The 21956-nt window shown below is 45.6% G+C and overlaps 3 protein-coding genes and 1 non-coding gene across 10 annotated transcripts in view; 1 reads left to right on the top strand and 3 right to left on the bottom strand.

The window, feature by feature from the left end:
- LOC128585497 (uncharacterized) overlaps window positions 1-4756 on the bottom strand; it is a 7455-nt gene extending 2699 nt beyond the window's left edge. Inside the window, exon 1 of the mRNA XM_053590589.1 lies at window positions 4727-4756. Within this exon, the coding sequence (XP_053446564.1) occupies window positions 4727-4756 (30 nt within the window). The remainder of the gene's footprint in view (window positions 1-4726) is intronic.
- Window positions 1-19844, top strand: part of ILF2 (interleukin enhancer binding factor 2) — a 21815-nt gene extending 1971 nt beyond the window's left edge. The window contains exons 1-14 of one of the 7 annotated variants that reach the window (XM_053591114.1): window positions 5361-5535; window positions 6141-6200; window positions 6466-6508; window positions 7319-7423; window positions 8155-8232; window positions 8842-8944; window positions 12224-12289; window positions 13298-13414; window positions 14532-14610; window positions 15669-15756; window positions 17757-17818; window positions 17894-18008; window positions 18225-18319; window positions 19280-19434. In XM_053591114.1, the coding sequence (XP_053447089.1) occupies window positions 5531-5535; window positions 6141-6200; window positions 6466-6508; window positions 7319-7423; window positions 8155-8232; window positions 8842-8944; window positions 12224-12289; window positions 13298-13414; window positions 14532-14610; window positions 15669-15756; window positions 17757-17818; window positions 17894-18008; window positions 18225-18319; window positions 19280-19292 (1029 nt within the window). In that variant the 5' untranslated portion in view covers window positions 5361-5530 and the 3' untranslated portion in view covers window positions 19293-19434. Of the gene's footprint in view, window positions 1-5360; window positions 5536-6140; window positions 6201-6465; window positions 6509-7318; window positions 7424-8154; window positions 8233-8841; window positions 8945-12223; window positions 12290-13297; window positions 13415-14531; window positions 14611-15668; window positions 15757-17756; window positions 17819-17893; window positions 18009-18224; window positions 18329-19279 lie in introns of those variants that run through there. The other 6 variants (XM_053591115.1, XM_053591109.1, XM_053591112.1 and 3 more) reach the window with 6 other exon arrangements.
- Window positions 5136-5207, bottom strand: TRNAM-CAU (transfer RNA methionine (anticodon CAU)). The gene has a single exon. It is a non-coding gene; the product is annotated as a tRNA-Met (tRNA).
- Window positions 19579-21956, bottom strand: SNAPIN (SNAP associated protein). The gene is made up of 4 exons (XM_053591126.1): window positions 21766-21956; window positions 21525-21571; window positions 21025-21143; window positions 19579-20646 (listed from the first exon to the last, which is right to left on the bottom strand). The coding sequence occupies exons 1-4, from the start codon at window positions 21906-21908 to the stop codon at window positions 20545-20547; spliced, it is 411 nt and encodes a 136-aa protein (XP_053447101.1). The 5' UTR covers window positions 21909-21956; the 3' UTR covers window positions 19579-20544.

Here is a 21956-nt window from a genome sequence, read left to right as displayed (position 1 = left end):
TAGGATCAAATGGCAGGTCTATTTTTAGGTCTCTAAGTATTCTCCAAACATCCTTCCAGGAGGAAGATATTAGTGTGCATTCCCACCAGCAGTGTAGAAGTGTGCCTTTTTCTCCACATCCATGCCAACATCTCTGCTTTTGGGACTTTGTTATGTGGGCTACTCTTACTGGGGTTAGGTGATATCTCAAAGTAATTTTGATTTGCATTTCTCTGATGATTAAGGATGATGAGCTTTTTTTCATGTGTTTGTAGATCCTGCTTCTGTCTTCTTTTTTTTTTTGAGACAGAGTCTCACTTTATGGCCCTCAGTAGAGTGCCTTGGCATCACACAGCTCACAGCAACCTCCAACTCCTGGGCTTAAGCGATTCTCTTGCCTCAGCCTCCCGAGTAGCTGGGACTACGGGCGCCCGCCACAAAGCCCGGCTATTTTTTTTTTGGTTATAGTTCAGCCAGGGCTGGGTTTGAACCCGCCACCCTCGGTATATGGGGCCGGCGCCTAACCAACTGAGCCACAGGCACCGCCCGTGTCTGTCTTCTTTAGAGAAGTTTCTCTTCAAGTCCCTTGCCCACCCTGAGATGGGATCACGTGTTCTTGCTAATACGTTTGAGTTCTCTGTGGGAGACTCTGTCTCTTAAAAAAAAAAAAACAAAAAACAGCCAGGTGTTGTGGCAGGCACCTGTAGTCCCAGCTACTTGGGAGGCTGAGGCAAGAGAATCACCTAAGCCCAAGAGCTGTAGGAGGTTGTGAGCTGTGACACGCCAGGACACTCTACCGAGGGTGACGAAGTGACAAAGTGAGACTCTGTCTCTAAAAAAAAAAAAGAGAAAGGTATTCTAGGCCAGGGCACAGTGGCTCACACCTGTAATCCCAGCACTATGGAAGGCCAAGGAGGGTGGATTGCTTGAGCTCAGGAGTTCCAGACCCAACTGGAGCAAGAGTGAGATCCTGTCTCTACTGAAAATAGAAAAACTAGCCAGGCATGATGGCACATATCTGTGGTTCCAGGTACTTCGGAGGCTGAGGCAAGAAGATTGCTCAAGCCCAAATGTTTGAGGTTGCTGTGAGCTATGACACCACAGTACACTACTGAGGGTGACATAGACTCTGTCTTAAAAAAGAAAAAGAAAATACAGACCCTAAATATTCAAAAACCAAAATTAAGAATGAATTGATAGATTTAACAGCAGGTTAGACTCCACTAAAGACTGGAAAAAAGGGCAGAAGGTACTACCCAGAGTGAAGCAAGGATAAAAAAAGAATAGAAAATTTAAAACAGAAGGTAAGAGATAAAAGAGATACTGGGAGAAAGTCTAACACATCTTTATTTGAAGTCCAGGAAGGAGGGAGATAATAGGTTAAAACAAATAACTTGAAGTGATACTAGCTGAGAAAGTTAATGAGAGGAAGAACAACTCAAGTCATGGATTCAGGAAGCTCAAAAAACCTTGAGCATAATTTTTTTTAATTTTATTTTTATTTTTATTTTTTTTAGAGACAAAGTCTCATTTTGTCGCCCTCAGTAAAGTGATGTGGTGTCACAGCTCACAGCAACCTCCAACTCCTGGGCTTAGGCGATTCTCTTGTCTCAGCCTCCAGAGTAGCTGGGACTACAGGCGCCCGCCACAACTCCTGGCTATTTTTTGTTGCAGTTTGGCTGGGGCCGGGTTTGAACCACCCTTGGTATATGGGGCCGGCACCCTACTCACTGAGCCACAGGCACTGCCCTCTTTTTATTTTTATTTTTTTTGTAGAGACAGAGTTTCACTTTATGGCCCTAGGTAGAGTGCCGTGGGCCGAACCCGCCACCCTCGGTATATGGGGCCGGCGCCTTACCGACTGAGCCACAGGCACTGCCCTGCCCTCTTTTTATTTTATTTTAACCTTAATTTTTGAGATTTTCTTTGATTCTGTTACTCAGAGTAAGGAGGTGAGGAGAGAGAAAGTTCCTGTAATGTACACCCATAGGTCATAGAAATCCCTAATTGTTGTTTACCATTCCTCCACTATCTTGTCTCCAAGTAGTGTTTTATGCAAAAGCCATGCAGAGTAAGGAGGTGAGGAGAAAGTTCCTGTAATGTACACCCATAGGTCATAGAAATCCCTAATTGTTGTTTACCATTCCTCCACTATCTTGTCTCCAAGTAGTGTTTTATGCAAAAGCCATGCAACTCTAGGTTTTTGTCAGTACATTTAGGAATTAGAAGTGCCTAGTTTCTTTCTTTCTTTTTTTTTTGTAGAGACAGAGTCTCACTTTATGGCCCTCAGTAGAGTGCCGTGGCCTCACACAGCTCACAGCAACCTCCAACTCCTGGGCTTAAGCGATTCTCTTGCCTCAGCCTCCCGAGTAGCTGGGACTACAGGCACCTGCCACAATGCCCGGCTATTTTTTGGTTGCAGTTTGGCAGGGGCCGGGTTTGAACCCGCCACCCTCAGTATATGGGGCTGGCGCCTTACTGACTGAGCCACAGGCGCTGCCCAGTGCCTGGTTTCTTATGGTGGTCTTGGAACCCATGCCTGGAACCCATCCCTTCTTTTCCTCCACTAAGGGCTACTAGAGTGGGGTCTTTCTGTCCTGAAGTCCCTCCCATACTCAGATCCTACCATCAGTGGTTCTCAACCTTCCTAATGCTGCAACTCTTTAATACAGTCCAAAGGGGTATGTGCCTGGATTACATGGTGGCTCACACCTTTAATCCTAGTAGTCTGGGAGGCGGAGGCAGGTGGATGGCCTGAACTGGAGACCAGCCTGAGTAAGAGTGAGACCCCATTTTAAAAAAACAGCTTGGCGTTGTGGTCCCAGCTACTTGGGAGGCTGAGGCAAGAGGATCATTTGAACCCAACAGTTTGAGGTTGCTGTGAGCTATAGCACCAGGGCATTCTACCCAGGGTGACAGAGTGAGCCTCTGCCTCAAAACATATAATAGAATATAAATAAAACACAAAATATAATAAAAATAAAATAATAAACATAGAATTTGTATTTTTTGTTTGTTTGTTTTGAGACAGAGTCTTACTTTGTTGCCCTTAGTAGAGTGCCATGGCATCATAGCTTGCAGCAACCTCAAACTCTTAGACTTAAGCAATTCTCTTGCCTCAGCTTCCCAAGTAGCTGGGACTACAGTTGCCCACTACAAGGCCAGCCTATTTTTAGAGATGGGGTCTTGTTCTTGCTCACACTGGTCTCCAGCTCTCTGAGCTCAAGACAGTCCACCCACCTGGGCCTCCCAGAGTGCTAGGATCTCAGGCATTAGCCACTGTGTCCGGTTGAATTTGAATTCTGTTCATCTACTTCTACCCAAGAGAAACAAATGCATCTGATCACAAGACATCTTGCACAGGAATGTTCATAGTATCTTTATTCATAGTGGCCCCAAACTGGAAACAACCAAATGTATTCTCCTCTCAGCCAGTTTCTGAATTCATTGACAGAAGAATTCAGGACAAATTGTGCTTTTATTGAATGGAATATTTCTCATTTAGAAAAAAAGAACAGATTGCTGATAAATGCAACAGCATTAAAGAACTTTGAACAATGCAAAAACATGAATCTTGAAATGTGTCAAGGGAACGTCAGACTCCCCACCTCTACGAAGAGTATGTACAGCATGAGTCCATTTATGTGAAGATAGAAAACAGACAAAACTAATCTATGTTAAGAGAAAGAAGAATAGTAATTGCCTCTTGGGGCAGGGCAAAGGGATATAAGCGAACTTTCTGAGGCGATAAGAATGTGCTTTATGGCCCGTGTGGTGGCTCAAGCAGAACTAGTAGTCCCAGGGCGGTGGCCTGTGGCTCAAAGGGGTAGGGTGCTGGTCCCATATGCCGGAGGTGGTGGGTTCAAACTCAGCCCTGTCCAAAAACCACACACACACACACACACACACAAAATAATAATAAGTAGTAGTAGTCCCAGCTACTTGAGAAGCTGAGGCAAGAAGATCCTTTGAGCCCAGAAATCCAAGTTCAGACTGGGTAACATACTGAGAGCTCGCCTCTCTCTTTTTTTTCAGTTTTGGCTGGGGTCTAGGTTTGAACCCGCACCTCCGGCGTATGGGGCCAGTGCCCTACCACTTTGAGCTACAGGTGCCCTGCCCCTTTGAGCTACAGGCGCCGCCCTTCTCTTTTAAAAAGAAGGAAAGAAGGGAAGGAAGGGATATAAGGAAAGGAAGTTGCTCTGCTCCCATAGCACAACGGTTACAGCGCTAGCCACATACACCGGGGCTGGCGGGTTTGAACCCGGACTGGGCCTGCCAATCAACAATGACAATTGCAACAAAAAATAGCCGGGCGTTGTGGCGGGCACCCGTAGTCCCAGCTACTCGGGAGGCTGAGGCAAGAGAATCGCCTAAGCCCAAGAGTTTGAGGTTGCTGTGAGCTGTGACGCCAGGCACACTACCAGGCGACATAGTGAGACTCTTGTCTCAAAAAAATGACGATTAAGCACTACAGTGTATCTATATGTGGTTGGTGAAGGTGTAAGGTGTAAAGGCGAAATCATTTGGAGAGTTTGTGAGGAAGGAAAGAGGAGAACTAGAGGGAAACTGGACAATACGGATGTCAAATCCTCTCTACCACTCCCTCGCTCTCTTTATTGATTTATGTTTTTACTTTTATTTTATCTTCTTTTACAGTGAGTCAGACCTATGGCTGATATTGCTCCCTTTTTCTGAGTTCTCTTTCCAAAAGCTGTCGCCTCAATTTCTCTTCTATTCTCTCACCAACCCGCGTTTTTCGCATCAATTCAATGAACATGCTCCCTGTGTTTCTCCTGCCTCAAGTTGCAGGACATATTTAGTGTTCCCTGCAGCTTAAAGTCCCTTCTTATTTCCTTCCACTCTACCTGGCGGTGGCAAGAAAGCTTGCCTTTTTTTTTTTGAGACAGAGTCTTACTTTGTCACCCTCGGCAGAGTGCCGTGACGTCACAGCTCACAGCTATCTCAAACTCTTGGGCTCAAGCGGTTCTCTTGCACTTCAGCCTCCCAAGTAGGTGGGATTACAGGTGCCCGCCACAACGCCCGGCTGGAGCTTGTATTTTTGAGGGAGGAAAAATTAGAAAGATGGCATTTACGTTCAAAGGAGAATTGTACATTACCTGTGCTATTTGTGCTGGGGTAGAAAATAATCCATTCCGTAGCAGAGGATGGTTTCGATCCATCGACCTCTGGGTTATGGGCCCAGCACGCTTCCGCTGCGCCACTCTGCTGATAAGGAATGACCCTCTAGTGATTCCTATAGAAGGTTTTCTGAGTCTTATCCTTCCAGACGCTTTTATGCAGTGCCGACTAATGTCTGCTCGAAAAAGTGTCGCCGGCTCTATTGAGCCTGTTCTTATTGGCTGTTTCTAGGCATTTTTTATTGGTTCAAGTCCGGGCTCACAAACTAAGCCAATAAGCATTAGCGGCAAAGCAGGGCGGGAGCCAATCGCGCCGGGTTTTGTTGGGACGCGCAGGCCAGACTCCAGTTAATCTGCTCCTCGGAGGAGTGGGGCTGTTGGTGCGGCCTCCATTGTTCGGGATTTAAGTCGCCATGAGGTAAGGGTAGCCAGGTGGTCGAACAGTTCAAGTCTTCCGCCGGACGTTTTGAGAAATGTGGACCGAAAGAAGTTAGAGGAGCTAACGTGCCACGTACTTGGGGCGCTCGCCCCACACCTGACTGGTCTGAGGGAAGCGGGAGGCCGAGGCCGGCAGAGGCGGGGGCCTGGGGCTCAACGGGGGTGGGGCCCAGCGGAGGGGAGGCGGGTTTGGCCCCTCAGTCTCTGAGGGGTTGAGACCCAGGGGTGTCCTCAGTTCCTAGGAACAGCACCCGCACCCCAACTGGACTGAGTAGGCCGCTGCCACTTATTCCCGGACGGGCCCGCTAAGTTCACGAAGTTAATGAGCAAAGGAGCCATCACTTAGGCTTCCGAAGTGGGATCGGCGTGGCCGAGGATTGTGGATATTTCTTTTTGGGCTTGTGATGAGCTCGTCCGGAATGAGGACGGCACGGGGGTGCAGCCGGGTACTCATTTGGAGTGGAGAGAGTGTAAGCGGGAGGGGCCGCTTGGCTTGTGTTGTAGAGTTCCGAACGATGGAGGCAGGCAGCTTGAAATGAGGTGGATAGCCCTTCAGTGAGGTGCAAATGAACTCTGCATTTCTAGGGGTGACAGAGGCCGTGGTCGTGGTGGGCGCTTTGGTTCCAGAGGAGGCCCAGGAGGAGGGTGAGTGCTGGTTTTTAATGCCTCTACAGTTAGCTTCTGTTTCAGACATCTAAATAAGAGTTTGGAGTGCTGTTGTAAGAGCCAGCTGTGGTCTTTGGTCTTTCCCTGCTCGTGCTAAATGAGTTTGATCACTCTAAGAATGGTACCCTACCTCCACACACACATCCCGCTGCTTTCTAGGACATAGTTTTTAAATTGCTCGTGTGTTGTATACATTTCCTTTGTTTGCTATGTGACAAATAATTTGATCTGTTTCTTGTTTTAGGTTCAGGCCCTTTGTACCACATATCCCATTTGATTTCTATTTGGTGAGTTCGCTGTATTAATACGTTTCCTGGCCACTGTTCCCCTATAGATGTAGAAATGGAGCCCAGTGTCTCCTTTGATTTGGAAAAGGGATTTGTGAATATAGTTGGGAGGTTTTTGAGTTAACTGTTGGCTTTACCTATGGAAATGGTGTAAGCTGGATGGGGAAGATAATTCCTTTGCTACCATTGGCAGTAACATGATTGTAATCTGTGTTCTGAACAATTCATTGTATTTCTGGCTTATCTTTTTTTTTGGCCGGGGCTGGGTTTGAACCCACCACCTCTGGCATATGGGGCCAGCGCCCTAGTCCTTAGAGCCACAGGCACCACCCTCTGGTTTATTTTTTAATATAAAGGTAGTGAGAGCTTAAATTATGGCTGTTTCTTCTAGCTTGTATCCTTGTTTGAACATCGGAAAGAGTAAAAACAAGTGTTGTTAAGTTTTCTTTTCTTTCTTTCTTTCTTTTTTTTTTTTTTGAGACACAGTCTCAAGCTGTCACCCTTGGCAGCACAGCTCACAGCAACCTCCAACCAGCGACTCTCTTGCCTCAGCCTCCCAAGTAGCTGGGACTATAGGCCCCTGCCACAATGTCCAGCTGTTTTTGTTACAGTTGTCATTGTTGTTTTTGCTGGCTTGGGCTGGGTTCAGACCCACCACCTTCAGTGTATGTGGCCCGTGCCCTGCCAACTGAGCTATGGGCACCACCAGTGTTTTCTGTTTTTCAATTGTTTTCTGTTGTAGTAACAGAAGAAAACAATCTTGTATATTATTTTTGGTAAATAATATGTAGTTGTTTATTTCTGGTTTAGTGTGAAATGGCTTTCCCCCGGGTGAAGCCAGCACCTGATGAAACTTCCTTCAGTGAGGCCTTGCTGAAAAGGAATCAGGACCTTGCTCCCAATTCTGCTGAACAGGTGTGTTCTTTTGGCTCCCTTCCTGAGATTTTTCTAAGAAAGTTAGAAAAGTGACTAATTATTGATAAGGTTAAGAATAGTGTGGGGAAGAAAAAGTATCCAATGTACTCGGCCCTACTATGAAACTAATTTATAGCTTTCATATGAAAGCTATAACCCAATTATAGCCCAAGAATATGGGGAAAGAAAGGGGAGGAGAGGGGGGAGGATGAGTGGAGGGAGGGTAATTGGTGGGACCACACGCCTATGGTGCATCTTAACAAGGGTACATGTGAAACTTGCTAAACGTAGAATATAAATGTCTTAACACATAACTAAGAAAATTACAGGAAGGCTATGTTAACCAGTTTGATGAAAATATTTCAAATTGTATTTAAAACCAGCACATTGTACCCCATGACTGCATTAATGTACACAGCTATGATTTAATTAAAAAAAAAAAAATGCTTAAACTCCACAGAGGGTTTAGTTCTCCTTGTTTCTCAATGTAGATGGAGAGCTAGGTGAATATATAAACAGACTGCGTATGCATTCATATCTTATTTAATCTATCCATGATACTAAAAGTCATTCTTTTCTGATATATTCAAGGCCAGAGGGTTGAAGTGTTTACAAAGTCCTATTTGATACTGGGTCAGCTTGTTGGAAGGGATTAGGGGGAAATATTCAAACTCTGAGAAATTGGTTATAATTTTTCGTCTTAGGGTATTTTGTTTCATGCTGTTTTTCAGGCCTCTATTCTTTCTCTGGTTACAAAAATAAACAATGTGATTGACAATTTGATTGTGGCTCCAGGAACATTTGAAGTGGTAAGTTTTTGATGATTAGAAAAGGGCAGTCTTGGTAGCATAGGTGTATCCTTGGCTCTTGTTTTTTTTTTTTTTTTTTTGTAGAGACAGAGTCTCACTTTATGGCCCTCAGTAGAGTGCCGTGGCCTCACACAGCTCACAGCAACCTCCAACTCCTGGGCTCAAGCGATTCTCTTGCCTCAGCCTCCCGAGTAGCTGGGACCACAGGCGCCCGCCACAAACGCCCGGCTATTTTTTGGCTGCAGTTTGGCCGGGGCTGGGCTTGAACCCGCCACCCTCGGCATATGGGGCCGGTGCCCTACCGACTGAGCCACAGGCGCCGCCCTGGCTCTTGTTTCTTAATTTTTCAGTTGCCTATTACCTATATACAAGTGTGGAATGGGAAAGTACAGTGGAATTCCTTTGTAGTGCTTATTGTGGGGACCAAGAGTTTTATCATTGTTATCAGCTAGGTGTGGTGTATGAGGCATTCATGTGAGGGTTTGGGGGATATGATTTTACCTCTGCTACTTCCAAATCTGGGTAATAAGAAGCTGTATTGTAATGGAGCTCTGAGAGGAACACCTTCTTTCTTGCTAATTTTTTTTCCTGAAATCTCTTTTACAACAGCAAATTGAAGAAGTACGACAGGTAGGATCATATAAAAAGGGAACAATGACAACAGGACACAATGTGGCTGACCTGGTAGTAATACTAAAGATTCTGCCAACATGTGAGTATACCTCTTTCTGGCCATGGGAACAGAAGGTAGTAGTTGGGGTTAGGGCCTAGGAATCTTTAAAGCTTAAAGATTGAAAAGATGTTTGGAAGGCAAATGGGAAATTATTATATTTTTCTGTAAGAACCAGCCCATAAAATAAGCTGTTACGTATTAGTTTATACATTTTGGTTGCAAACTTATTTTTACATTTCCTTTGGAGTATTCCAAATGCATTTATAAATATTTTTTAATTTTTGTCGGCTTTCTTTTAGAGTTTTTTAGCTTCACATAAAACAAACTTACAACTCAATAACTTACCAATACAAAGTATTGTATCAAATATCCAATTTTTTACATTACTAAAATATTCATCTCACACCCTGCATTCCCTAATTGCCAATTTTTCACTCTGTGTTGACTGCAGAATCACAGGAGAGAAGTAAAACAAGGTCTTTTATTAGAGTTACCTGTAGATAGATCTAGGAAATTACCCAAATATAGATAAAACTTTTGCAAATTTCTGAACAGGTAGATCAGACATTTGATGGCCTATTTTGATCTGGTTGAGTACCTAGTTCATTTTTACAGGTGATTTTTTTTTTTTTTTTTTTTTTTTTGGGTCAGTTTTTGGCCAGGCTGGGTTTGAACCCGCCACCTTCGGCATACCTAGTTCATTTTGAATTGTCTGGGTAGTTTCTGCTCATAATATTCCTATGAAGGAATTACTATTTTTTTTTTTTCTTGCAGTTTTTGGCCGGGACTGGGTTTGAACCCGTCACCTTTGGTATATGGGGCTGGCACCCTACTCCTTTGAGCCATAGGCGCTGCCTAGGAATTATTTATTTATTATTTTTTTGAGACTGTGAGCTCAGACAGTCCACCCCCCTGAGTCTCCCACAGTGCTAGGATTACAGGCACGAGCCACCGTGCCTGACCTGATGATTCTATTGGCTTTTTATTTTGAACTGATGATACTTGTTATTGTCATTTTGCGCGCCCAGCCAATAATTGCATTTAGGTAGGGATGCTACCACTGCTACCCAAATGCTCCTGATACTTCCAAGGGACTTTCTGCCACTTCTGCAAGAGCTGCTAGTTGCCTTAGATCAGAAAGCCAGAATGCCAAAAGTTGTCTTTTTGGACATTAACCACTTCTCTATTAAGTTCCTGATTTTTTTTTTTGAGACAGAGTCTCAACTTGTTGCCCTTGGTAGAGTGCTGTGGTGTCATAGCTCACAGCAACCTCAAACTCCTGGGCTTAAGCGATTCTCTTACCTCAGCCTCTGGGAGGCTGGGACTATAGGCGCCTGCTACAATGCCCATCTTATTTTAGAGATGGGGGTCTCACTTTTGCTCGGGCTGGTCTCAAGCCTGTGAGTTCAGTCCACCTGCCTTGGCCTCCCAAGTGCTGGGATTACAGGTGTGAGCCACTGCACCTAGCCCCTAAGTTCCTGATTTTTTAAAGAGCTTTGGTGAAATGTAATTCACATCCAAAACAATTTACGTGTTTAAAGTGTACAATTCAATATATGTATTTATAGTATATTTGCAGAGCAGTGTAGTATTGATGCATGGAACAACATGAATGAGCTTTAAAAAACCTTATGCTAAGTAAAACATGAATGTCCATTATGGGCAAAACTGCATAGCAAGAAAGTTGATTAGAAATTGCCCAAGGCGGTGGCGCCTGTGGCTCAGAGGAGTGGGGCACCGGCACCATATGCCAGAGGTGGCGGGTTCAAACCTAGCCCCGGCCAAAAACTGCAAAAAAAAGAAAAAGAAAAAAGAAATTGCCCAAGGCAGGAGGGTGGGGAGGATGTACTGAGTATGGGCTTCCTTTCAGGGGTGATGAAAATGTTCTAAAATTAGGTCATGGTGATGGAGGTGTTTTATTTTGAGTAACTTCCATTTGCACTGTAGTCTCCATTTTGTCTTTTGGAGGGGGGAGAATTCATTGAGAATACAAAGAATTAGGTTACACAGATTGCATTTGTTAAAGTCCCTCTTATAATTGTGTCCCACCCCTAAGAGGTGTGCCAAACACCATCACTCCTATCCCCTTCTCTCCCCTTTCCCCACTTGCTCATTCCCCTACCTTACCCCCTTGTATTAGCTCATCTACTGCCTTCATATTAGAATTCAGTACATTAGGTTCTGCTTCTCTAGTCCTGTGATTCTATACTAAGAAGAATGTGTTTCACCTCCATCCAGGTTAATACAAAAGATAGATGTAAAGTCTCCATCTTAGAACCTATTTTTTTAATGTATGTTGGGGTGGAGTGTGCCTGAAAGAATGGACAGCAGGTTGCTTACTATAGGGTAGTGTTCCAGCTGAAGGTGATTTTTGCCCCTCTGGAGGCATTTTTGCTTATTACAATTAAGGGGGGTGCACTGGCATCAGAAGAGGATAGAGGCCAGGGATGTTGCTGAACAGTGCACAGGAACGACTATTCCCCTACCACTTCAGACAAAGAATTTTATTTATTGAGACAGAGTCTCACTTTCTCATCCTTGTTAGAGTGCTGTGGCGTCATAGCTCATAGCAACCTCAAACTTCTGGGCTTAAGCGATTCTCTTGCCTCAGCTTCCCAAGTAGCTGGGACTACAGGCGCCTGCTGTAATGCCCAGCTATTTTTAGAGATGGAGTCTCACTCTGGTTCAGGCTGGTCTCAAACTCGTGAACTCAGGTAGTCCACTTGTCTCAGCCGTCTCCTTCTCCTACAGGAGAGAGTGCTGGGATTATAGGTGTGAGCCACCTCACCCGGCCAAACAAAGAATTACTTTTTATTATTATGTTTTTGGAGACAGAGTTTCACTTTGTCACCCGTGGTAGAGTGCTGTGGTGTTGCTCATAGCAACCTCAAACTCTTTGGCTGAAGCAATTCTCTTGCCTCAGCCTCCCAAAGCCAGGCTATTTTTAAAGATGAGGTCCTGCTCTGGCTTAGGCTGGTCTTGAGCCTGTGAGCTCAGGCAATCCACCCACATCAGCCTCCCAGAGTGCTAGGATTACAGGAGAGCACTGTGCCTGGCTCAAACAAAGAATTGTCTAGCCCAAAATGTCACTATACCACTGACCTAAAAAATCCTGTTACAGAGAAAGAATGTGAATATAGGTGGTATCCTCTTTCTTGAGCCTTCCAATTTTTCTTTTCAGGCCTTACTCCCCTTGTGAAAGTGTCCACTCCAGCCTTGAACCATGGGGCAGAAATGAGAGTACAGAATAGCTTAGAGATACACAGAAAGTCTATGTATAGATTATTATTATAATCAATTATCTCCTTTTCTCTCTAGTGGAAGCTGTTGCCGCCCTGGGGAACAAGGTCGTGGAAAGCCTAAGAGCACAGGATCCTTCTGAAGGTTTACATTTGTTGCAGAATACTTGTTTAGTGGTTATAGGAACCAAGTTTTATATTTGTAAAAAAATTCAGGGCAGCACCTGTGGCTCAAAGGAGAGGGGTGCTGGCCCCATATGCCGGAGGTGGTGGGTTCAAACCCAACCCCAGCCAAAAACTGCAAAAAAAAAAAAAAAAAAAAATTCATTCAAACTAGAGGGAAAAGTAAATGCAGGGCTTTATGTTATGGAAAATTTTTTGGCAGGGGCCTCAGCTATACAAAACCTATATGATCTTTATTTCTAAAGCTCTTTGTTCTAAATTCTCATTATGAACTGAACTTTTTTGTTTGTTTTTTAAGCAAAAACACTTCATTAAAGACAGAGTATCGTGCTTGGCTCCTGTAGCTCAGGCAGCTAGGGCGCCAGCCACATACACTGGAGCTGGCAGTTTCGAATCTAGCCGGGGCCAAAAAATAGCTGGGCATTGTGGCAGGTGCCTGTAGTCCCACCTACTTTGGAGGCTGAGGCAAGAGAATCGCTTGGGCCTAGGAGTTTGAGGTTGCTGTGAACTGTGACCTCATGGCACTCTACCCAGGGTGACAGCTTGAGACTGTCTCAAAAAAAAAAAAAAAAAAAAAAAGAGTGGAAAATATAGTACACTCTCAAAGATGGTAGAGAGAGGACTAATCCCAGAAGAAACAGCTGGTCATTTAATACTCTGGGAGGGCTGGGAAGGAGAGGCGGGTGGATTGTTTGAGCTCTACTAAAAATAGAAAAAGCAGTCAAGCTACTTGGGAGGTTGGGACAAAAGGTTTGCTTGAGCCCAAGAGACTGGGGTTGCTGTAAGCTATGATGATGCCACAGTACTCTACCCAGGGTGACAGAGTGGAACTCTGTCTCATAAAAAAAAAAAAAAGGAAAAAAGAAACAGTCTTTTGCTGTTTTTAAAAACCTGTCGCTCTAACCCCCTGCCCATACTGGATTTAATTTAGTTATCTCACAGAAGTGTTTTGATCATTCTGTTATTTCAGTTTTGACCATGCTGACCAATGAAACTGGCTTTGAAATCAGTTCTTCTGATGCTACGGTGAAGATTCTCATTACAACAGTGCCACCCAATCTCCGAAAACTGGACCCAGAACTTCATTGTTAGACTTTATTTCCATTGCTGGGAAATGGGGGGGGGGGGGGATTCAAAACATGATATTTTTGGTAAAAATTCAAAACATATTTTGGTATCTCCCCTGAAGTTTTCTGGGAATTGAAGGGCCTACATTTACCCTGAACTTTTGCTCTTTCTATGTAATTTGGAAATAGTTTTACCAGCTTGCTCGTGATATATTCAGATAGGATGGCCAGGAAAGCAGTTGGAGGACTTAAAGAGGACTGTAGAAATATTTAAAGAGGATAGACTTTGGAGAAAATCTTGAAACTCACATGCTTTTTAGATTAAGTTCAGAAAAGCAGTAGTGATTTCTTTTGGACAAGTGATCTGCTGATCAGAGGAAGATGGGATAGTTTAAAGAATTAAGTTATTGTGTGGCACCTGTTGCTCAGTGATAGGGCGCCGGTCCCGTATACTGAGGGTGGCGGGTTCAAACCCTGCCCAGGCCAAATTGCAACAAAAAAAATAGCCAGATGTTGGCTAGGCACCAGCCACATACACTAGAGCTGGCGGGTTCAAATCCAGCCCGGGCCTGCCAAACAATGACAACTACAACCAAAAAATAGCCAGGCGTTGTGGCAGGTGCCTGTAGTCCCAGCTACTTGGGAGGCTGAGACGAGAATCGCTTAAGCCCAGGAGTTGGAGGTTGCTGTGAGCTGTGATGTCATGGCACTACCCAGGGTAACAGCTTGAGTCTCTGTCTAAAAAAAAAAAAAAAAAAGCCGGGTATTAATGGTGGGCACCTGTAGTTCCAGCTACTCGGGAGGCTGAGGCAAGAGAATCGCCTAAGCCCAAGAGCTGGAGGTTGCTATGAGCTGTGATACCACGGCATGGCACGCTACCGAGGGCAATAAAGTGAGACTCTGTCTCTAAAAAAAAAAGAAAAAGGAGGCGGTACCTGTGGCTCAAAGGAGTAGGGCACCAGCCCCATATGCTGGAGGTGGCGGGTTCAAACCCAGCCCCAGCCAAAAACTGCAAAAAAAAAAAAAAAGAAAAAGGAATTAAGTTATCCCCTCCTTCCAAGTTTTTGGACGGTAGGAATAGGATTGACTTGCTTGCTTAATAATGTTTCATCTTGGCCATTCATGTTTGTCTTCTAGTGGATATAAAGGTGTTACAGAGTGCCTTAGCAGCCATCCGACATGCCCGCTGGTTTGAGGAAAATGCTTCTCAGTCCACGTGAGTCCCTCTCTGACTTTGGATTAAGATAACCTCGATGAGGCTCTGCGTCTGTGGCTCAAGCGGCTGAGGCGCCAGCCACATACACCTGAGCTGGCGGGTTCAAATCCAGCCCAGGGCCTGCCAAACAACAATGACGACTGCAACCAAAAAATAGCTGGGCGTTATGGCAAGTGCCTGTAGTTCCAGCTACTTGGGAGGTGGAGGCAGGAGACTCGCTTGAACCCAGCAGTTGGAGGTTGGTGTGAGCTGTGTATGCCAAGGCACCCTACCCAGGGTGAGAGCTTCAGGCTCTGTCGCAAAAAAAAAAAAAAAGATAACTTCAGTGAATAGCGAATAGCAGGATACTCACATACTTCACCTCTGACAGAACTGTTTGTGATTTTCTCTTTGGATTTTTATTTTATTTTGAGACAGAGTGCCATGGTATCATAGCTCACAGCAATCTCAAACTCTTGGGCTTAAGTGATTCTCTTGCCTCAGCCTTCTGAATAGCTGGGACTGCAGTCATCTGCCGCAACCCCTGGCTATTTTTAGAGGCAAGGTCTCCCTCTTGCTCAGGCTGGTCTCCATCCTGTGACTTTAGGCAGTCCATACACTCCCCCTCCACCCCCCACCCTCCCAGAGTGCTAGGATTACAGGCATAAGCCACCATGGCTGGCCCTGGATTTTGATTTTTACCATTAGTAATCAAGTTAAGATTGAGAGGTATCAGAAATGTAGTTCAGCTCCACCTCAGGTGTGGAAATACATTTTATTACCTTTTTTATTTTTTTTTTTGAGATAGGTTCTTTGTTGCATAGGCTGCCATACAGTACTTGAACTCTTGGGTTCAAAATGATCCTCCTGTCTGACCCTCTTGAATAGGAGTACAAGGACACCATGTCTGGCTAATTTATTTTGCAGAGACAGTCTTGCTATGTTCCTGGGGCTGGTCTTTAACTCTTGGCCTCAAGCAGTCCTACCTGGGCCTTCCCAAGCACTGGGATTATAGGCATGAACCATCTAATTTGGCCAGTGTTGATTACTTTTAATCCTTTGGTTACGCTTGCTTTCAGAGTTAAAGTTCTTATCCGACTGCTGAAGGACTTGAGGATTCGTTTTCCTGGCTTTGAGCCCCTCACACCCTGGATCCTTGACCTGCTGGTAAGTCAAGGGCACTTGGAGTTCCTGATAATCTCTAGCAGTAGTTACTCTTTTTGTTTTGGAGACAGAGTCCTACTTTGTCACTCTGAGTAGAGTGCTATGGTATCATCATAGCTCACACCAACCTCAAACTCTCGGGCTTGAGCAGTCCTCTTGCCTCAGCCTCTTGAGTAGTGAGACTACAGGTACCCACCACTACCCCTGGCTAATTTATTTTCTATTTTTAGTAGAGATGGGGGTCTCTTCTTCTTTTTTTTTTTTTGTAGAGAGTTTCACCTTAACCGCCTTCAGTAGAGTGCCATGATGTACACAGGACTCACAGCAACCTCTAGCTCCTGGGCTTCTGCGATTCTCCTACCTCAGCCTCCCAAGCAGCTGGGATTACAGGCGCCCGCCACAACGCCCAGCTATTTTTTGGTTGCAGTTCAGCCGGGGCTGGGTTTGAACCCGCCACCCTCGGTATATGGGGCTGGCGCCTTACTCACTGAGCCACAGGCACCGCCCCTCTTCTTCTTTTTTGAGACAGACTTGCAAGCTGTCACCCTTGGTAAAGTGCCCTTGCATCATAGCTCCACAGCACTCTCCAACTCGGGCTCAAGCAGTTCTCTTGCCTCAGTTTTCTTATTTTTGGTAGAGATGGGGTCTCACTTTTTGCTCAAGCTGGTCTCGAACCCTGGAGCTCAAGCAATCTACCCACTTTGGCCTCCCAGAGTGCTAGGATTACAGGCACGAGCCACTGAACCTCATCTAGCAATAGTTGCTCTGAAATCTATCAAAATCTGAAATTAGTAAAGCTTAAAAGAATTTTTTTTGTTTTTGAGACAGTGTCTCACTTTGTTGCCTTCGGTAGAGTGTGGTGGTGTTATAGCTTACAGCAACCTCAAACTCTTGGGCTTAAGTGATCCTGTTGCCTCAGCCTCCCACATAGCTGGGACTACAGGCACCTACCACAACGCCCAGCTATTTTTAGAGGTGGGGTTTCGCTGTTGCTCAGGCTGGTCTCAAACCTGTAAGCTCAAGCAATTCACCCGCCTTGGCCTCCTGAACATTTTTTTTTTTTTTTTTTTTGAGACAGAATCTTATTCTGTTGCTCTGGGTAGAGTACTATGGCATCATAGCTCACAGCAACCTCAAACTCTCGGGCTCAGGTATTCCTCTTGCCTCAGCCTTCTGAGTAGCTGGGACTACAGGTGTTTGCCACAATGCCCACCTAGTTTTTCTGTTTTTTACTAGAGATGGGTCTCACTCACTCTTGCTCAGGCTGGTCTTGAACTCCTGCTCTCAAGCAATCCCTCCTTAGCCTCCCAGAGTGCTGAGACTACAGGTGGGAGTGACTGAGCCCAGCTATTAAAAGAACTTTCATTGAGGGCTGCGCTGTGGCTCAGTTGGTAAGGCGCCGGCCCATATACTGAGGGTGGTGGGTTTAAACCTGGCCCCGGCTGAACTGCAGCCAAAAAATAGCAGGGCGTTGTGGCAGGCACCTGTAGTCCCAGCTACTCAGGAGGCTGAGGCAAGAGAATTGCTTAAGCCCAGGAATTGGAGGTTGCTGTGAGCTGTGTGATGCCATGGCACTCTACCGAGGGCCTTAAAGTGAGACTCTGTCTCTACCAAAAAAAAAAAAAGAACTTTCATTGGTGAACAGGAATCCAGTGAAGTTCTATAAAGTTTATTCATTGGATTTTTGGGGAGTACTCAAATGAGTAGTTACTCTTTTCATCATTGTTACCATTTCATTATTGTGATAATGATGAGAAATAGCATCCAGATCAGGATTTTTGGCTGTACTTTAGTGATCAGTTTTAAAGTTTTAGTTTGCGGGGGCGGTGCCTGTGGCTCAAGGAGTAGGGCGCTGGTCCCATATGCCGGAGGTGGCGGGTTCAAACCCAGCCCCGGCCAAAAACCACAAAAAAAAAAAATATATATATATATATATAAATTAAAGTTTTAGTTTGCTTCAAGACAGAGTTGTCAACATAGCTACCATATTCATTATTTTCCAGGGTCACTACGCTGTGATGAACAACCCCACTAGACAGCCCTTGGCCCTAAATGTGGCATACAGGTACAGCATGCTTCTTTGGGTTTAGGGCTCGTTATAAGCGGTTTTATGCGTTCTTATGATACCTCTGTTTTTCAGGCGTTGCTTACAGATTCTAGCTGCAGGACTGTTCCTGCCAGGTTCCGTGGGTATCACTGACCCCTGTGAGAGTGGCAACTTCAGAGTACACACAGTCATGACCCTGGAACAGCAGGTATTGGCATAATTGTGGAATGAGCTGTCTGCCCCTCTGTTGAGTAACAGAAGGAAAAGAGAATATGGTCTTTAGTGGTCAGGGATTTGAGATTCTCAAAGACTTTGGTCCTGAGATTGAAATTGTCTTTGTCTTTATTTTTACAAGGATGTTAATTAAGTAAGGTGCTACTTTTGATTCTCCTTGCTAACTTACCCTCACTTTGCTGTTCTTCAGGACATGGTGTGCTACACAGCTCAGACTCTGGTCCGAATCCTCTCACATGGTGGCTTTAGGAAGATTCTTGGCCAGGAGGGTGATGCCAGCTGTGAGTAAGCACTGTGGGTCACAGGTTTCTTTTTTTTGTTTTTGAGACAGTCTCAACTTTGTCACCCTAGGTAGAGTGCTGTGGCATCGTAGCTCATAGCAACCTCAAACTTTTGGACTCAAGTGATTGTCTTGCCTCAGCCTTCCAAGTAGTTGGGGCTACGGACACCTGCTACAATACCCAGCTATTTTTTTTTTTTTTTGTAGAGACAGAGTGTCACTTTACTGCCCTCGGTAGAGTGCCGTGGCATCACATGGCTCACAGCAACCTCCAGCTCTTGGGCTTATGTGATTCTCTTGCCTCCGCCTCCCAAGTAGCTGGGACTACAGGTGCCCACCACAACGCCCGGCTATTTTTTTGTTGCAGTTCGCCCGGGGCTGGGTTTGAACCCACCACCCTTGGTATGTGGGGCCGGCGCCCTACTCACTGAGCCACAGGTGCCGCCCAATACCCAGCTATTTTTAGAGACAGCGTCTTGATCTTGCTCAGGCTGGTCTCGAACATGTGAGCTCAGGCAATCCATCCGCCCTGCCTCCCAGAATGCTGGGATTACAAGCGGGTCACAGGTTTCTTATTGTACTCTGTGGTCTACAAAGAGGCTGTATACTACTCAGATGTCTTAATATTGCCGCTGTAAATCATTACTTGTGTGCTGGGCTACTTGTTTTTCTTTTTTTGAGAGTGAGTCTCAGTATGTCACCCTTGGTAGAGTGCTATAGCGTCATAGCTCACAGCTCTATTTAACTCCTGGGCTTCTTGCCTTAGCCTCCCAAGTAGCTGGGACTACAGGTACCCACCACAACACCTGGCTATTTTTTGTTGTTACTGCAGTTGTCATTATTGTTTAGTAGGTCCTGGCTGGGTTCGAACACGCCTGCCTTGGTGTATGTGGCTGGTGCCCTAACTGCTGAGCTATGGGCACCGAGCCAAGGGCTACTTGTTTAAAATCACCTTTTTCTCCCAGATTTGGCTTCTGAAATATCTACTTGGGATGGAGTGATTGTGACACCCTCAGAAAAGGCTTATGAGAAGCCACCAGAGAAGAAGGAAGGAGAGGAAGAGGAGGAGAATACAGAAGAACCCCCTCAAGGAGAAGAGGAGGAAAGCATGGAAACCCAGGAGTGACCTCCACTCCCTTTCCTACACCAGGGGAAGACTGGAGCCTAAGCTAGCTGCTACCGGGCTTTATATGGTGGCATTTCTGTGGATAGGGAAGACCACAGAAGGAAAATTAGGAGTTTCATGCCATTGATATTGGCTTAATAGCCGTTAAGTCTCACATTTATGGCCCCTGTCATCCATTATAATGAAGCAGGATACCACCATTTTTTTTTGAGTCCCCAACTCCTGAAAAACCTCAGCCATTAATTTTTTTGAAGTGTTGTAAACTGTTACTGTCCAGAAATTTTTTTTCTAAGAAAAACAAAGTACTTCCTAGTGAGGCTCTTGGTCTTGTTTCTCCTTAGCATGTGGCACCTTTTGCTTTGTATACTGTTCAATAAAAGTGATAATTGAGTCTTTTAACTATACACAGTTAACATCACAACTTGAAGCTGTATTTGAATTAAAGCAGACTCCTGGAATCTTTTCATAGAATAAATTAGAAGATTACTGAAGTATTTAATGAATTAAGTGGTGGCTAGCATCACTTAGTATATTAAAGCCAGTGCAGGGTGACGCCTGTAACTCAGGGGAGTGAGGCACCGGCCCCATATACCGGAGGTGGCGGGTTCAAACCAGGCTCTGGCCAAAAACTGCAAAGAAAAATAAAGCCAGTGCAAAATTTAAAAGGTTGGACAAAGGTCCACCTTGACTTTGCCTTCCCTCCCCTCCCAATCCTCTGTGTGCACAAAGGCAAATGACAAGTCACAGGTAGAGAACTGCTGGCTGCCCAGGCCCATGTAACAAAGGATGTTTGTGTTTAACCAGGCTTACAGAAGGTAGGCTTCTAATAAGTAGCTTATATGAAATGTAAAGGTCTCAGCTCATTCATGGAAGGAAAAGCCATAATTTAAGTCCTTTGAGAACCTCTGTCCAGCTGCACATAGGGCCCTGGAGCTCCTACATAAATGGGTAAGACCCAGTGCTTCAAACAAACCACAGGGCTATCTTTTTAATGTTGCGCCAAGGTCCATAGGGATTGCCTCCTAGAAGTTTTGCATGTGTGTTGAAGCAGGTCAGCTGGGGAACAGTTCTTGTGCTATTCTGAGGTTGTGGACTCGTTTTCTGTTATTTACTTGGGGAACCAGGGGGGTAAACTCCTGAATCCAGCATTGCCCTTCTGCGGGCTGTTTCCTTGGCAACACTGTGGTTTAGCCGTCTCAGCCGTTCCTACAAGACAAGGAAAATCTTTAATCTTACAACTGCTGTGAAAGGCTTTAGAGTTTGAGTCAATTAGGTGCTGCAAAATATCTTAGCCTTGGTTTAACCCCAAAGTTTTCTGAAGTATATGAAAAATCTAAATGACAGCAACTGGGTAACTGAGAATGAGAATAGTGAGTTTCTCTTTCCCTCAAAGATATTTAACATTATAGTGACGTGGGTGGTGTCAAAGGAGTAGGGCGCCAGCCCCATATGCCAGAGGTGGCAGGTTCAAACCCAGCCCTGGCCAAAAATTACTAAAAACAAAATACACAAAAACATTACAGTGACGTTAGTGTTGAGCACCTATAAAGAAGGGCAAAGAATCACTGTAGGAAATTCTTTTACCTGAGCATTCTGAAGAATGTTGTTAACCAGGACAACACGTCGCCGGGCATTAAGAAGCTTTTTAACATAGGGGTCGAGATCCAGGGCCACTTTTTGATCCTCATTGATACGGCACAGTTCTGGGAATGGAAGTAAGATGCAGCTAAGGTGACGGCTCGTCTCTTGTTCTCAGGGAAAACAGGCTGCTAACGGGATGGAAAACACTCTTCTTTGTTTTTTGTTTTTTTTTTTTTTTTGGCCAGGGCTGGGTTTGAACCCACCACCTCTGGCATATGGGACCGGCGCCCTACTCCTTGAGCCACAGGCACCACCGGGATGGAAAACACTCTTGCACCCACATGGGCCGCAGCCACCCCACACTGGAAACATCCCTGAAAGGAGTCCTTTAGCAGCGCTGATGTCCTGGCAGCAAGTGACAGAAACCCAGCCCAGAGGATGGCAGGAGATAATAGCCCTAAAAGTGAGGCGGAGAATTCCCGGTGCACGAGACGCCGGCTTACCTGTGGCTAGGTTGTCAATTTGTTCCCGGAGCTCAACCTGGCTCTCTCTGCAAAGAGGTAGAAGGCCTGCTCGGTCAGCAGTTAACGGAGCTCACGAAACTAACTCCCTGCGCCGTTCCCGAGCGCTGCGAGAAGCCAGCTCAGCTCCTCCCCGCCGCTGCGGCCTCCCTCCCGCGGCCTCGCGGATTCGTTAGTCCGCTCTCGTTCCCTGGGCCCCGCCCCCAGCTCCTTGCTTACTCACCTGACGGCGTGAACGTGAGAGTCGAGCTGCTGCACAGCCGGTCGCAGGAACTCCAGGAGTCCTTCGGCGAAGAGGTCTCGGCCCGTCGGTCCCGTCACCGGAGTCCCTGCTCCGGACACAGCGGCAGAACCGGCCCAAGCCATCACGCACAGTCCTGACGCCCGGAACCTGCCGCGAGGGCCGCTGGGAAC

Source organism: Nycticebus coucang, chromosome 5, assembly GCF_027406575.1.
Source record: "Nycticebus coucang isolate mNycCou1 chromosome 5, mNycCou1.pri, whole genome shotgun sequence".
In the NCBI taxonomy this organism is placed as follows: Eukaryota; Metazoa; Chordata; class Mammalia; order Primates; family Lorisidae; genus Nycticebus; species Nycticebus coucang.
Note: the sequence above shows the minus strand (reverse complement) of the source record. Positions and strands in the feature narration are given on the sequence as shown.

Excerpts from the sequence above, each read along its gene's own strand:
- SNAPIN (XM_053591126.1), bottom strand. The coding sequence starts at position 21,908 with ATGGCTTGGGCCGGTTCTGCCGCTGTGTCCGGAGCAGGGACTCCGGTG. Across the intron at positions 21,572-21,765 it reads TCTCACGTTCACGCCGTCAG|AGAGAGCCAGGTTGAGCTCC; the intron begins GTGAGTAAGCAA and ends ACCTCTTTGCAG. Across the intron at positions 21,144-21,524 it reads AATTGACAACCTAGCCACAG|AACTGTGCCGTATCAATGAG; the intron begins GTAAGCCGGCGT and ends TTCCATTCCCAG.